This window comes from Sminthopsis crassicaudata, chromosome 3 (genome assembly GCF_048593235.1).
Source record: "Sminthopsis crassicaudata isolate SCR6 chromosome 3, ASM4859323v1, whole genome shotgun sequence".
NCBI classification, from domain to species: domain Eukaryota; kingdom Metazoa; phylum Chordata; class Mammalia; order Dasyuromorphia; family Dasyuridae; genus Sminthopsis; species Sminthopsis crassicaudata.
The window spans coordinates 250,174,831-250,189,120 of record NC_133619.1 but is presented as its reverse complement, the minus strand read 5'-3'; the positions used below and the strand labels follow the sequence as shown (position 1 = coordinate 250,189,120).

At 34.6% G+C, this 14,290-nt stretch overlaps 1 protein-coding gene across 1 annotated transcript in view; it reads left to right on the top strand.

Moving 5' to 3' along the window:
• Positions 1–14,290, top strand: part of AFF3 (ALF transcription elongation factor 3) — a 660,643-nt gene that overhangs the window by 334,455 nt on the left and 311,898 nt on the right. Inside the window, 1 exon segment of the mRNA XM_074300399.1 lies at positions 3,711–3,755. Within this exon segment, the coding sequence (XP_074156500.1) occupies positions 3,711–3,755 (45 nt within the window).

Genomic DNA, 14,290 nt, shown 5'->3' with positions numbered 1-14,290 from the left:
ACCCAGAGAGCTATCTCTTATAATAAAGAAAAAAATGAAGGGAATGGGGGGAGGTATTCAGCAAAATTAACCAATTCTGATAACATATGCAATGTTTCACACTCAGTCTCACACTTCTACAAAGAAGGGAGGGAAATGTGTTCTTCAATGAACAAGATTGGTCATTATAATAATGCAGTGTTCAGTTTTAGTTTTTGTTCTTTACATTTACACTATTGGAATCATATGTGTTTTCTTGGCTCTGCTTACTTCCTTTTGTATCAATTTATGCAAATCTTCCCATGTTTTTCTGTAGTCTTTATAGTTTCTCAATGTTATGATAATATTACACTGTGTAAATTAACTAAAGTGAGAATGGGAAAGAGGGAGATAGATTGAGAGATGGGTTGGAATTAGAATTTAGAGGTATTAAAATTGAGTAGATGCAGCAAATGTGGAAGAGGGAAGAATAAAAGTTGCTGACTCTTAATTTAAGAACCCAAGTTCCTGGAAGGAAGTTAGTGAAATCAATAGAAACACAGATATTAGGGAAGGGATGGATTGTGGAGGAAAGATGAGGAGTTCACTTTTAGACATGTTGAGTTTGAAGTTCTAATGTTAAGTGGAGATATCCAAAAAATCTGGGAATAGAACCCTGGGGAGAGAATGAAAGATAAAGATTTGGGGATCATTGGTATATATTTGATAGATGAGGCCAAAGGAATGAATTTTCAAAGAAAAGAAAATAGAGAAGATAAGGGATTTAATAATACTCATTTTCAGGGGCCAAAAAAGAAATTAAGCAGCCAGCTTAGTGATCAGAATGATCAGAAAGAGAGGGGAAAGCATAGGAATGCAATATCATCGAAGCTAAATAAGGATGGGTTTTTAAGATAGAGAGAAAGGTCAACAAACTTTGAGAATTGTTCTGAATAGTGAACTTTCATATAGCTTTTGGGGCTGTACTATGCCTGTGAGTATTGTTATATATTTTGAAGTGAAATTGGATATGTAAAAATAAGAGCTGACTAATTAAATAGTATTTTAGACTTGAAGAGGTACCTCTACTTATCAAACGGTTAGTCATCAAGCAAGAAAATTGAAAGTGCATGGTGAGTATGGGTAGTCTATAAAACACAAAGGAGTTGCGATCTAAATCATTGGGGAGAACTTCCATAATGATAAAATTATAGATCCATTTGAGTACTTGAATATCTCATTTGAATCTCACAGCATCATGACTTGTAAGAGAAGTCATGCAAGTTTTCTTAGCCCAAATTTATAGATAAAGAGACTTAACTAAGACAAAGGTAATCACAAAAAAAGATGATTGTGAATACATTAAATTGAAAAGCTTTTACATGAAAAAAATCAATACAACTAGAAGAAAAAATGGAAAATGTAGATTAATTTTTTTAAAATTGCATCAAATATTTCTAAGAAGAGTCTAAGAAGAGTCAAGATAAAAAGAAAATTAATGCAAATATAAAAGATCTAATCCATAGTGGCATTTTATAGATGAAGAAAGTAAGAGCCAAGAATGTAAAGTGGTTTATCAAAAATCATATAGGTAATGAGTCATAGAGCCAGCATTCTAATCCACGTCTTTCCTCACCAAGCTCTTTCCTCAGGACCATACTGCTTCCCTATGTAAATGCATATCTAAAGGATGCTGAACTCCAACCTCACACCTAATAAATTGGCAAAAATGACAAAAGAGGAAAATGGTCCATGTTAAAAGGACTTTAAAATGATTGTCACATTAATACACTGTAGGTGGAACTATAAATTGGTCCAAGTATTCAGGAAAATAATTTGGCATTATAAGAGAAGGGAAGAAAGAAATACAGAGATGGGGGGGAAGAGGAAGAGAGGGAAAGAGGGGAAGAGAAAGGAGAGGGAAAAGAAAAGAGAGACAGAGAGAGAGAGGGAGAGAGAGAGAGAGAGAGAGAGATAGAGAGAGAGAGAGAGAGAAGAGAGAGAGAGAAGAGAGAGAAGAGAGATAAGAGAGAGAGAAAAGAGAGAGAGAGAAGAGAGAGAAGAGAGAGAGAGAAGAGAGAGAGAGAGAGAGATGAGAGAGAGAGAGAGAGAGAGAGAGGAGAGAGAAGAGAGAGAAGAGAGAGAGAGAAGAGAGAAGAGAGAGAAGAGAGAGAGAGAAGAGAGAGAGGAGAGAGAGAGAAGAGAGAGAAGAGAGAGAAAGAGAAGAGAGAAGAGAGAGAGAGAAAGAGAGAGAGAAGAGAGAGAGGAGAGAGAGAAGAGAGAGAGGAGAGAGAGAAGGAGAGAGAGAGAAGAGAGAGAGAGAGAGAGAGAGAGAGAGAGAGAGAGAGAGAGAGAGAGAGAGAAATCTACCTAAACAGAAATCCCATTGCAAGGCATATACCCTAAGAAGATTAATAACAGAAAGATTCCATATATTCCCCAAATTTCATAGCAACATTTTTTACAATAGCAAAGAATTAGAAATAGTAGGTACCTATTGACTGGGAAATAGCTAAACAGTGGAGTATTGCTTTTAAAAATGAATATGAAGAATTCAGAGAAGCATGGGAAGATACATCAACTGATTAATACAGAAAAAAAATAGAACCAGGAAAACAATATGCCTAATGACTACAACAATGTAAATAGAAAGAACAACTACACTTAACATTGTATAAGATGGTGACGAAGATAAGATTTGGTCCCAAAGAAGAGACAAGAAAATGCAGCTCCCTCCCTTCTTCCCATAGGTGAAAGACTATATATATGTGGAACATTGACTATATCATCAGACTTGGTTAATGTATGAGTTAGTTTGCTTTCTACTCTTTTCTCTTTCTTTTATAAAACTTATAAGGAATGACTCAGTATAGGAGAGTTATGGGGGAAGCAATTTGGAAATAAAGGTGATATAAAAAGAAAGATAATTTTTAAAAAAAATTTATGATTCAGAAAATTTAAGTACTAAGGGTCATCCAACTAGTAAGAAAGGAATTAAACCTAGATCAACTAATCTCTAAGATCAGTGTATATTTCAACACAGTTTTCCTCATATGTAAAACAGAGATAGATAATAATATTCCTCAAGTTTACCTTATGAACCTATTTTAGGTAGATTGTTTTGTAAAGTAAAAGATACTGGATTAATTCCAATTACTACTCATACTTTAACCTCAGTGTGAAATTAGGTGGTTAGATTAGGTGATCTTCAAGATGTCCCCACTATAAAAGCTGATGGTTTTTGTTGTTGATATTTTATTGTTTTTTGCACGTGGCAGCTGTACTACACAGATATAGCCTAAAGACAGAGTGCTTACTCCTTAAAAGCCGAGTGAGAACCTAAGCCAATCTTTAAGTTACTTGGTCAGAAAGTACCTGCTGAGACATGAAGAAAATTAGGGGGCCAATGCTAAGTCAATCCTAAGGGTTTTTGGCCTATTCAGTTGTGATTGTAAAAGACAAAGCCATAATAGGAGCAAGAAGAATAATTAGGTAGAGGTACAAGGTGGAAGATGCAACAACGGAAGTGATTCCAAAGGCATAATACAAATTTCCCAATTTCCTAAGTTTAGGAGATCATGCCTGGGAGCAATTTATGTACTCCCAACATCATAATTCTGTAAGTTCAAAATTCATTTCATTTCTGTTCATCTGGGACTTGTCTTTAATATCTCACTCTGTCTCTGTCTGACTGCCCTTTCAAAGAACATTTGGTGTGTCTGGCTTACAGTTATGTTTTCCTTTGCTTTCAGGACAGTGGATCAGGCGATAACAGCTGTGTTGAAGAAATATTACGGGTAGGAACTTTTCTAAATCCCATCTATCATATTGTTAGCCATATAATCTAAATAGAAACAAAGTAAAAACCACCAGACTCATCATGCCTTCTATACTTCCTATCCTTAACCCCTTAATTTAAAAATATGTATATTTTATTACCTAATAGCAAATAGATTTTTGTTATTTAGACAATGTTTTCAGTAATAAACTTCTGGAAACCAGATGAGCTACAGGATGTCATGGTTTCTTGGTAGAAACCAGGATGATGCTATATTGAATTGATCAGCAAAAAGGTGGGAGGGTAGAATTATAAATGAAAATATATACTGTTGTTCACATTTGGATGCTTCCATTTTTCACACCAGTATTTAAAATCATGCTTTAATGGTCTGTACCTTTCAAGTGAAGCAGGAATTGACTTGCTATTTTTTCTCCTCAACTTAATTAGAATTGGTAGCACTCCAGTGAGAAGGTAGTGTTCAGTGTCTGATAAATTATTTTCATATTCTTTTGCATATCATTATTATCCTTATTACTATTTGTATTTCAGAACTCTTCATCACAGTCACCTTTATTTTGTGTTCACTGTGTGAAAGAGTTTTGTACTTAGATTAGTCTAGGTTAGGAAATATTTCTATATTGAGTGTTTCCTTAAGTAGACAAACTTATAATCAGGGTGTCATCTACCACCCATATTCTTCACTCATATTTTTTTCAGAGTAGTAACCTAATAATTTGCATTTCTCAGAAAGCTTATATTTTACTGGGCAAAACACCAAGACAAATTAGACCAGATGGTATGGCAAATCCCAGCAGGGGGAAAAAAAAACTTCATTTTAATATGTTTCTATCTTTTGGACATCATACATACTTTTTTCCAGAATTGTTATTGAATTATAGTGATGTAGTTATTTGGTTTAGAATACTACATTAATAATCATGCTGTTTCCAGAGGCAGGTTTCTTTCTTGCAGATATTGTCAAATAATCATATGTCTCTCAAAGAGGCCAAATACTTTATTTAAGATTGATCTGTTAAGTGTCTTGTGATTTTTTTTCCTGGCAGTTTAACTTAGAAAACATTTATCAAAAGCAGGCAAGTCCTCCCTTCCTTGCCTTATTGAAATGTGTATTAAATTATTCCATCTTCTCCATTCAAATGTTTGTTTCAGATTAAATTCAATCAATTAATTCTTCAATAAATATTTATTGAGTACCCATTATGTGCCCTAAGGCAGCATCCTAACTTGAGTCTCTCTCTATCTTGTCTTTTTTTCTGTCTCTCTCTGTGTCTATCTCATTTTTTGTGTGTATTATGTCTCCATTTCTCTCCCTTTCTCCCTCCCTCTCTATTCCCTCCCTACTTCCTTTCTTCTCTCTGTCTCTCTCTGTGTCTCTCTCTTTTTCTCTCTCTTTTTCTCTATCTCTCTCTTCTCTCTGTGTCTCTCTCTCATCTCTGTCTCTATCTACATTTCTCTGTCTCTCTCCCTCTCTCTGTAGTTTGAGTTGAGGCCCCTACATCTTTAGGGACTAACATATTCATGAGTATTGTTAATAGGATAAATAGTCTTCTTTTGACACATCATGGTGTTTCTGCATGCTACAAAAAGTATCATAAGAGATTAATTCTTTCCTTTCCTCTTAATTCAAAATTTTTAAAAAGACTTTCCTTTTGTTCTCCTCTTTCTCTTTTCTGTAAAGCCTGATATGGTGAGAAATGATCATTTCACCTTTTTCTTCCATGTTTCAAAAAGTATTTAAATTTTACTAAGTAATTCAGTAATACATTATGTTCAAAGCATTTTATTTACTTAAAATAAAACAAAAAGTTTCTATCATAAGATTTTAAAGTGATACTGTTCCCAAAGAACATAATCTTATGCTGCTCATTCACTGTCCACAGTACTGAACTTTACCTCCCATAGTCTCACATACTCACTACTATACTTATGCCAATGCTTCCAATATTGCCATAGAATATGGGAGATGAATGAGTATAGAGAAGAAGAAAATCTTGAATAGAATGAAAGAACAAATTTAATAGAGCCTCCTAAATTAAAATTTTGTCAGGTGATAATGTTGTGATTTTATAATAATAGTTATACAAAGAAACATGTTATAACTATATTATACACATATTCATATAACATAGATAGATATAGATATCAATACTATATATTTATTTTTAATAGTCTTTATTTACCAGATATATGCATGGGAAATTTTATAGCATTAACAATTGCCAAACCTTTTGTTCTAATTTTTCCCCTCCTTCCTTCCCAGATGGCAGGTTGACCAATACATGTTAAATATGTTAAAGCAATACTATATATTTATGACTGGTTCATACAATTTTTTTCCTGTAACACTTCAGATGGTAACATACTATAGAAGCCCAGAAGCAGCCAAAAGCCAGAATAGTAATGATAACAAACTAAACATTCTTATATTCTCCCCTTCATCTTTTGATAATGGTACCATCAGCCTCAGCCTCCCCAGCAGCAGGGAGTATAGATGTGGGCAATCATATCCAGAAAATATCCTGTTCTTCCAGTTATCTATTCTGTATATGTGACCTGTGCTATGAAGGTGACTTATAATGAATATCATCCTGTGTATACTTGCATTTCTACCATTGAAACTAATTTTTCTATAAATTATCAGTTTATTTTGTGATGGTAAAGATGAATTGAACAGACCTTTTAAAAGGAAAAAATTTTCAGTTCATGGTTTCTGGTCATTTTTTTTTCCTTGGAACCACTGAGTAACTATAAATCAATCAAAGGAGACTACATTTTGTTAATGAGTCACCACTCATTAATAGAATAATTGTGGTAATTGTGCTGTCCAGGCGTATGTTTCCTCCGTTCATGATATCTAAGAGCCAGATGGGTGCCTCTGGGCACATGAACATAAGTATTTGATAACTAAAGTTATCAACCCTTTGCTTGACTTCCCCTTTCTTTCACATCTCTCCTTTTTGCTGATGTGATCACCTTAGAGTCCTTTGAATCTAACAGTATGCTCTAAAGCATAATTATTTTATGTTTTTACTCTGTGTATTTTAATCATGGGACCTAATAAATCTGTGTATTATTGCAAAATTCACTTAACCAAGGGGGAAATTATATCTGAGTTCTGAGAAGATGGGAGATCAGGTCTTGAAGTCCTTATGGCTGACATATGTTTGCAACAGACAGTCTTCCAAGTTATACGATATTTCATCCTTAAAGGTTCCAGTGCTGTAATACTTAGGTGCTTTCTGTTGCATTATCCATTAACGTAGAATGGCATTAACATTTGTTCAGCAAATAAAATCTGTTTAGAGTTTAATGGGTTTCTGCAGCACTAGAATCCGGGATGCATAAGTTTTAGCCAAGACAGTTTTAGAAGGCAATTACAAAGTCAGACTGAGGGGCACAATCCATACGATACTGTATACAATCATGATAAAGACCAAGATATGAGCATAACTAAAGGGCTCTGCATAATAGAAATTTGGATATTATCTCAATGACTATATGGAAGGAAGTGGTGATGTATAAATCCCTTTCACTTCTTCTGACCATCTAGGTAGCTCTGAAACATTTTAATAGATGAACCTCTTCCTAACCTGATAAAAAGTAATTTCCTTGAAAGCAAGGATTTTCCATTTTTTTGTCTTTGTATTTGCAGAGCCCATTATAGTGGGTTCTTAAATGTCTACTGATTCACTGATTAGCCATCTCTCTTGGCAAATACTATTGTTCTCCCACCTTAGTAGCTTTCAATGTTATTCCCTATTTTTCATTCATACTGCCAATATCCTAACCTAGGCTTATTTCACCATTTCAACTGGACTAATTCACATTAACTAGTCTCCTCTTCTTCACTTTTCTCCTTCTCCAAACCAACCTACACACGACACTTTGTTAATTGATTTTTCAATGGACAGAGCTGACCATGTTATTCCCCACTAAAAAAATCCTTTGATCACTCTATTTTTCTATATCTTCTTTTAGTTTCTAATCTTTATTTTTCACTACATGCTGGGGACCTCCATCTTGATGTTCTGGTACCAACCCAAACTCAACCTATCTAATGCTAAACTTTCTCCACAAAGACAGCTTCCTCTCTCAATCTTTTTCTATTTCTCTCAATGTTTTCTTTCATTTGTTCAATCATACAACCTCATATCTTCCTGAGTTCAAGATTTGACCTCAGATATTTACTAGCTGTATGATCCTGAACATTTAACTCTTTCTTCTGTTTCCTCATCTGTAAAATGAGCTGGAGAAGGATATGGCAAACCATTCCAGTATCTCTGCCAGGGAAACCCCAAATGGGGGCCAGAAAGAGTCAAGCATAATTGAAAACAACTGAATAATGCTCACAACCTTCTAATGATCATTGGCTATTTCCCCATTGATCCCCTTATCCTATGTGTTTTGTCTTTTACAGTGTTTCTCACATTCGTCATTTCCCTAGTCACTACCTGGCCCTTATCCTTATTACAAGTCACTCTTTTTTATATCTTTTTATTGTCAAAACATATGCATGGGTAATTTTTCAACATTGATCCTTGCAAAAACTTCTATTCCAACTTTTCCCCTCTTTCCTCTACCTCCTCCCTTAGATGGCAGGTATTCCCATACATGTTAAATATGTTAAAGTATATGTTAAATGCAATATGTGTCTACATATTTATACAGCTATCTTGTTGCTCAAAAAAATCAGATTTAGAAAGAAGGTAAAAATAACCTGGGAAGAAAAACAAAAATGCTATTATAAGTCACTCTTAACTGGCCTTCTTGTACCATATCGCTTTTTTTTTTCTATTCACTCCTGTATACCATAGCCAAATAGATCTTCCTAAACCATCACTTTCAGCATGTCACAATCTTGCCCCAAAATACTCCTACAGTGTCATTCTCCCACTACTCCTTGATATAAAGCTCCTCATTGTCTCTAGTGCATGTCATTTACATTTTTGTCCCCTTGCTTCTGTCCATGGAAGAATTTTTTTTTATTTTTAAATATAACAAGTACCTTTTCTGGGTGTTAGAATTTTATTCTTATTCAAGTCTCACTGGCTAAATAAAACTTTTTTTTCTAAGTATTCAAACACCCAAGGAGAGCTCCTCTATACTCCTAAAGCATTTCATTATTTGTACATATTACTCCTCTTCATATATTCAACAGATCTCGTTGTTCTTCATGCATAAAACTCTCTATTCTACCTCTAAGCCTTTTTACTGTCTAGTTCCCATAACTGGAATGTGTTTTCTCTCTTCTGCTCTGACTCTTAGAAGCTTTTGTTTCTTTCAGGACATACCTTAATTACCACATTCTGATAAAGCCTTTCTTGATCCCCAAAGTGACTTGTGCTTTCCCCTCAAAAATCACCATATATTTATTTTACATAAATTTTATATCAAGCTATATAGCCTCACCATCAATTTGACTCTTAGCATATGCTGCCTTACATTATTAATTTTACTTTTGATATATTTATCCTATCCTCCCTGCTTTCTAGATTATAAACTCCTTAAGCTCAAGTACCATGTATTCCTTCTTGTGCATTTCCCCCATAGCACCTGTACTTAGTTATCATTCATAGAACAAGAAAGGACCTTGGAGTCAACTAGTTCAATCACCTCATTTTGTAGAAAGGTTAAGGTCATAGTTGTAAGTGGCAGGATTTAAACACAGGCCCTCTGATGCCAAATTCAGTGTAGATAGTAAATCACCATTTATTCTTTGCTTTCCCATTTTTGCTGTGAGGTGTTATCTCATTTCAAAAAGAAGAAATGAGGATAATAGAGAGGAGACTCATTCTGGATGCCAGACCACAATCAGGCTAGAGTTTCTTTGACCAGTTCACAGTTCATTGTAAATTCATTCATTTGTTTCCATTAGGGAAAAAGTGCACCAACCAAATGGCAAAACCAATTTTGGCATAAAGATAGTACAGCACCCTTATAACACCTTTATTATCATTAATAAGATAAACACTCAAGCTAAAACAAATGTCTGTAGAAACATCTGAAAAGGAACTATACATCCAGGTATAAAAAAGTCAGAAAACCAGAGTTATCATCTTGATCATAAAAATCACTAATTAGTTACCTTGAACAAATCATGTCACCTCTCGAGCTCAGTTTCAACATCTGCAAAATGATGGAATTGGACTTGGTGACCTTTAAGCTCTAACATTTTATGGTTACATAAAGGTTAGGAATACTAACTTGTTTCTCACTGGATTATTATTATGTGACTTCACAGGGCAGTGTGGTTGTTAAATAAAATATATTTTTCTATCTCTGTCTCTCTTTGTGTGTCTCTCTATTTCTCTCTTCTCTTTGTCTTTGTATGTGTCTCTTTTTGATAGAGAATAAGTCTAGAAATGAATAGGAGTTAGATGATCCCTAAGAAGACTGTTTCCATCTCTAAATCCTATCATTTCCCCATTATGGACACCATTAAATCTTCTTAGGCTTTCTAACATCATTTCATCCCACCATTTTGGCTATGATTGGCTAATAGGCGGACCTTGCAGCCTCAGCAAATATGGACTAAGAACCCATGTATTACAGAAGCAATTGTGGTATGATGCATAGAAAAATGGCCTTTGAGTCAAGAAAACTCAAGTAGAAATCTCACCTCTGACTCAGATGGAGTCCCACCCTGATAAATTACTTTCCTTCTCAGTGCCCCAGATTATTCTGTAAGATTACAAATTACAGAAGAGGTGCTGATTGTAGAGTGAGTATTGCAATCTTCCCCTGCATAAGTGAAATCAAATATCTGATCCCTCCTGCCCTGGATACCATCTTCATTCAGGGTGCATTGCAGTGTGCTAGACTATGAATGAAAGACAAAATAAATAAAATATGAACCTTTCTCTCAAGAAACTCATGGTCTCTTTACCAAAAATAGTTCCATTAAAAATAAATACGATACAAACTTGGATACAAAAGTACACTAGAATTCAGAGAGATGATGAGACATAAATATCAGAAAGTTTAAGGATAGAATCCGGAGAAGGGAAAGAGAATAAGTATTTATATCATGCTTATTATGTGTCAGGCATTGTGCTAAGCACTTTACAAAGTTATGTCATTTGATCCTCATAATTACCCTACAGAATAAGTGCTGTCATCATCCCCCATTTTACCATTGAGGAAACTGAGGCAAACAAAAGAAGATATATTTACCTTATCCTCCCTGCTTTCTAGATTATAAACTCTTTAAGCTCAAGTATCATGTATTGCTCAGGATCACAAAGCTAGTGTCTGAGCCAGTACTTGAAATCTTCCTAATTCCAGGCCCAGAGTTTTAACCACTGGGAAACCTAAGGAAGATTTCTTGGAAGAGGTGGATTTAAAGGATAAGGGTAGGGACCGGTGAAATGACTTATTTAGAGTTAGAGATGCTCTGTGTTAGAGGTGAGACTTAAACCTGAATTTTCTAGACCCTAAAGCTATCTGTTTATGTGTTATACCACAGCTCCCTCTACAATATACATGTTGCCTTCTTATTCCATGTTTTCTGAGGCTGCAAGGCGTACCCATTAATGATGGGAGCAAATGATGCAAGTAAACCTAAGAAGATTTAAATGTTCTCACAGTAGGAAATCATAGAAGTTAGAGATGAAAACAGTCTTAAGGATCATCTTTATCAACCAGCAGAAACGTGGGTTGAAGCATGGGGAATAATATGAGCAAAAGGGTGGTGGTGGGTAGCACATTATAAGATTGGTTCAGAGGATAGCAATTATCTAATTTTTCTGAAGCAAGAAAGTACATGGGAGGAACAATGTGAGACAAAACTTAAAAGGCTCTGATAAATTTCATTTCTCCAAAACTTTGCTATGACAAGAATCTCTGTGAGTTCACTTGCAGGATAGGATAGGATCAGGGAAACTTAGTATCTGTCCACTTTGATATATGGACCAAAAGTATACCATGGCCTGGGGCACAGATTAGTTTGAAAGATATGCCTATGGGCACTAGTTGTACTGTTTTCTATGACATATGCCATTTGGCAACAATGATAAATTCCCAAATTATTTGGATGTTCATCCAGGTACATATAAGCTCTGTAAGAACAGTTTCTCAGTTAATAAAGAGTAGGCTCTTAATTTTTGAATAAGAATGATTTCATGGCGAGCTCTTACCAGTTAGCCCTGGAAGTATTAGGTTCCCCATTATTGGGAATCTAAGTAGAGGTTCTATAACCATTTGTTGGCAATATTTTAAAGGAGATTCCTAATCAGCTCTGGTTTATATTATGTGACCTCTGAGATGATCTTCAAGCAATAAGATCTGGTCATTCTGCTTCTGTGATTCTATGGATATGCTATGGGTACACATATACATAAATAATAAAAATGAGAGAAGAATTACATGGCACTGATGATGTTCTTCTGATTAATGATGCTGTTGGTTCTGTCATTACTGTGATATTGGTAAAGGTAAAGGAGGCTAGAATATATTTTATGGGCTAAATGAAAGACAATTGTAGGCTTCCTTCCAGGCTCTTTCAAAGGATCATATTCACAATTTCTTTTTTGGTATTTTTAAAACTGGCTGTGTTAGATTTAGACATAATTTTAGGGCATTAAACATATTCGAGATTTATTTTATCAGTAGTTCTAGCCTTGTAAAGTATATCAACAATGACAACAAAAAGAAATGAAATGGTTGAAAATGAACCAAAGAGAGGTGGTTTTCCTTAGTGCCTTAATACATATGCTATGCATGTGGTCGGCACTTAATGAAATGCTTGTTGGGTGAATGAATGAAAGTTCAAATGTGGAGGAGGCACCTATTTATACAGAATAATACCTTTCAATAAAAGAACCTTCACATCTATGATTAGAGTATGCATGATTTAACATAATACATGTCATCAGTGTGTTTCATTGTGGTTTTCACAGCATTTTCCTGGTTTTCTTTCATATTCTAAATTTGAGTGCGTCTTAGTTTTCATGAAACCGAATAACAACCCCTTAAGCCAAGGAGAGTACCATACATATTTAATATTTCTGTCGTGTTTGGCTAGCTTGATTTCCTAATCGCCATTGTGTGTTGTTTTTTATGCGAGTTATGTTGCCTGCTTCCAACAGCAGAAGGGACTCTGGACTTGGATCAAAAGACCCAGATTCAAGTGCTGTTTTCTTTCTTTTCTATATGAAAAATCACTTGAGTTTCAATTTCCATAAGTGTATAGTGAAGATAATGAAAGCTGATTCTTATATTCCTTTAGTTTTCAAAAATACTATATGGGTTATCTCACTTGATCTTACAAAATCCCTGATGAGAAAACTATGGTTTATAGAAGTCAAAGGACTGTCTCACATAGCAAGTAAATGTCATGAGCTCAGACACCTACTAGCAGCAGATCCAGTATTCTTTATAATATATATTACCTGCTTCCAACAAAATAATATGAATAAAATATTCAAAAATGAGAATTATTGGTTATAGGATTATAGAAACCTTACATCTAGAAGGGAACTCAGACACCATATTTTTTTTTATTAAAGCATTTTATTTCCAAAACATATGCACAGATAATTTTTCAAACATTGACCCTTGCAAAACCTTGAGTTCCAATTTCCCACCCCACCCCTTCTCCTATCTCCTCCCCATGATGGCAAGTAATCCAATATATGATCCAATATATGTTAAAATATATGTTAAATCCAACATATGCATACATATTTATACAACTACTTGCTGCATAAGAAAAATCAAATTAAAAGGTAAAAAAAAAAGAGAGAGAGAGAGAGAGAGAGAGAGAGAGAGAGAGAGAGAGAGAGAGAGAGAGAGAGAAAATAAAATGCAAGCAAACAACAAAAAGAGTGAAAATTCTATGTTGTGATCTACCTTCAGTTTTCACAGTCCTCTCCCTGGGTGTAGATGGCTCTTTTCATCACTCAGACACAATATTGTACGACCCTTTCATCTTACCTATGAGAAATTGAGGCCCAATGAGGCTAAGAAACCTATTCAAGATCATATAAGCAATAAGCAGCAGAAGTGTGATACTAATGTTCTTGCCACTGTTACAAATTGCAATCTGTACAGGTTTGCTGATCTTATGTGATTTATATATGTCAGTCCCCTAAGTTTGCTACAAGAGCTTCACCCAACCAACTCACCCACTTAACCTTCCTAACTTTCTATTGATTTTACAAAGATATTAGTAAAGGCTATTGATTATCTTTCCCCATTCTTACTGCATATCCATCATATCTTCTTTTATCAATCACATATTGATTTGATCACATTATTTTACTCTGGTTCTTTACTATTGTTTGTTATGTGATAAAATCTCTTCACAATCATTGTGTTCTTCACTACATTCAGATAATTCTTCACAGACTATATATAGTGTTTCATGATGTATACAACAACATAAGTATTGATTTTGAAATTTGGGGTCTTTATTTCAACTTTGGGATTGTTAAGGGAAGGCTTTGAAATTTACCAAATATAATTCAAAATTCTCTTTTCTTCTTTTCTAATTTTGGGGCAACTCATTGTACATTTGTAGTATCTATCCAA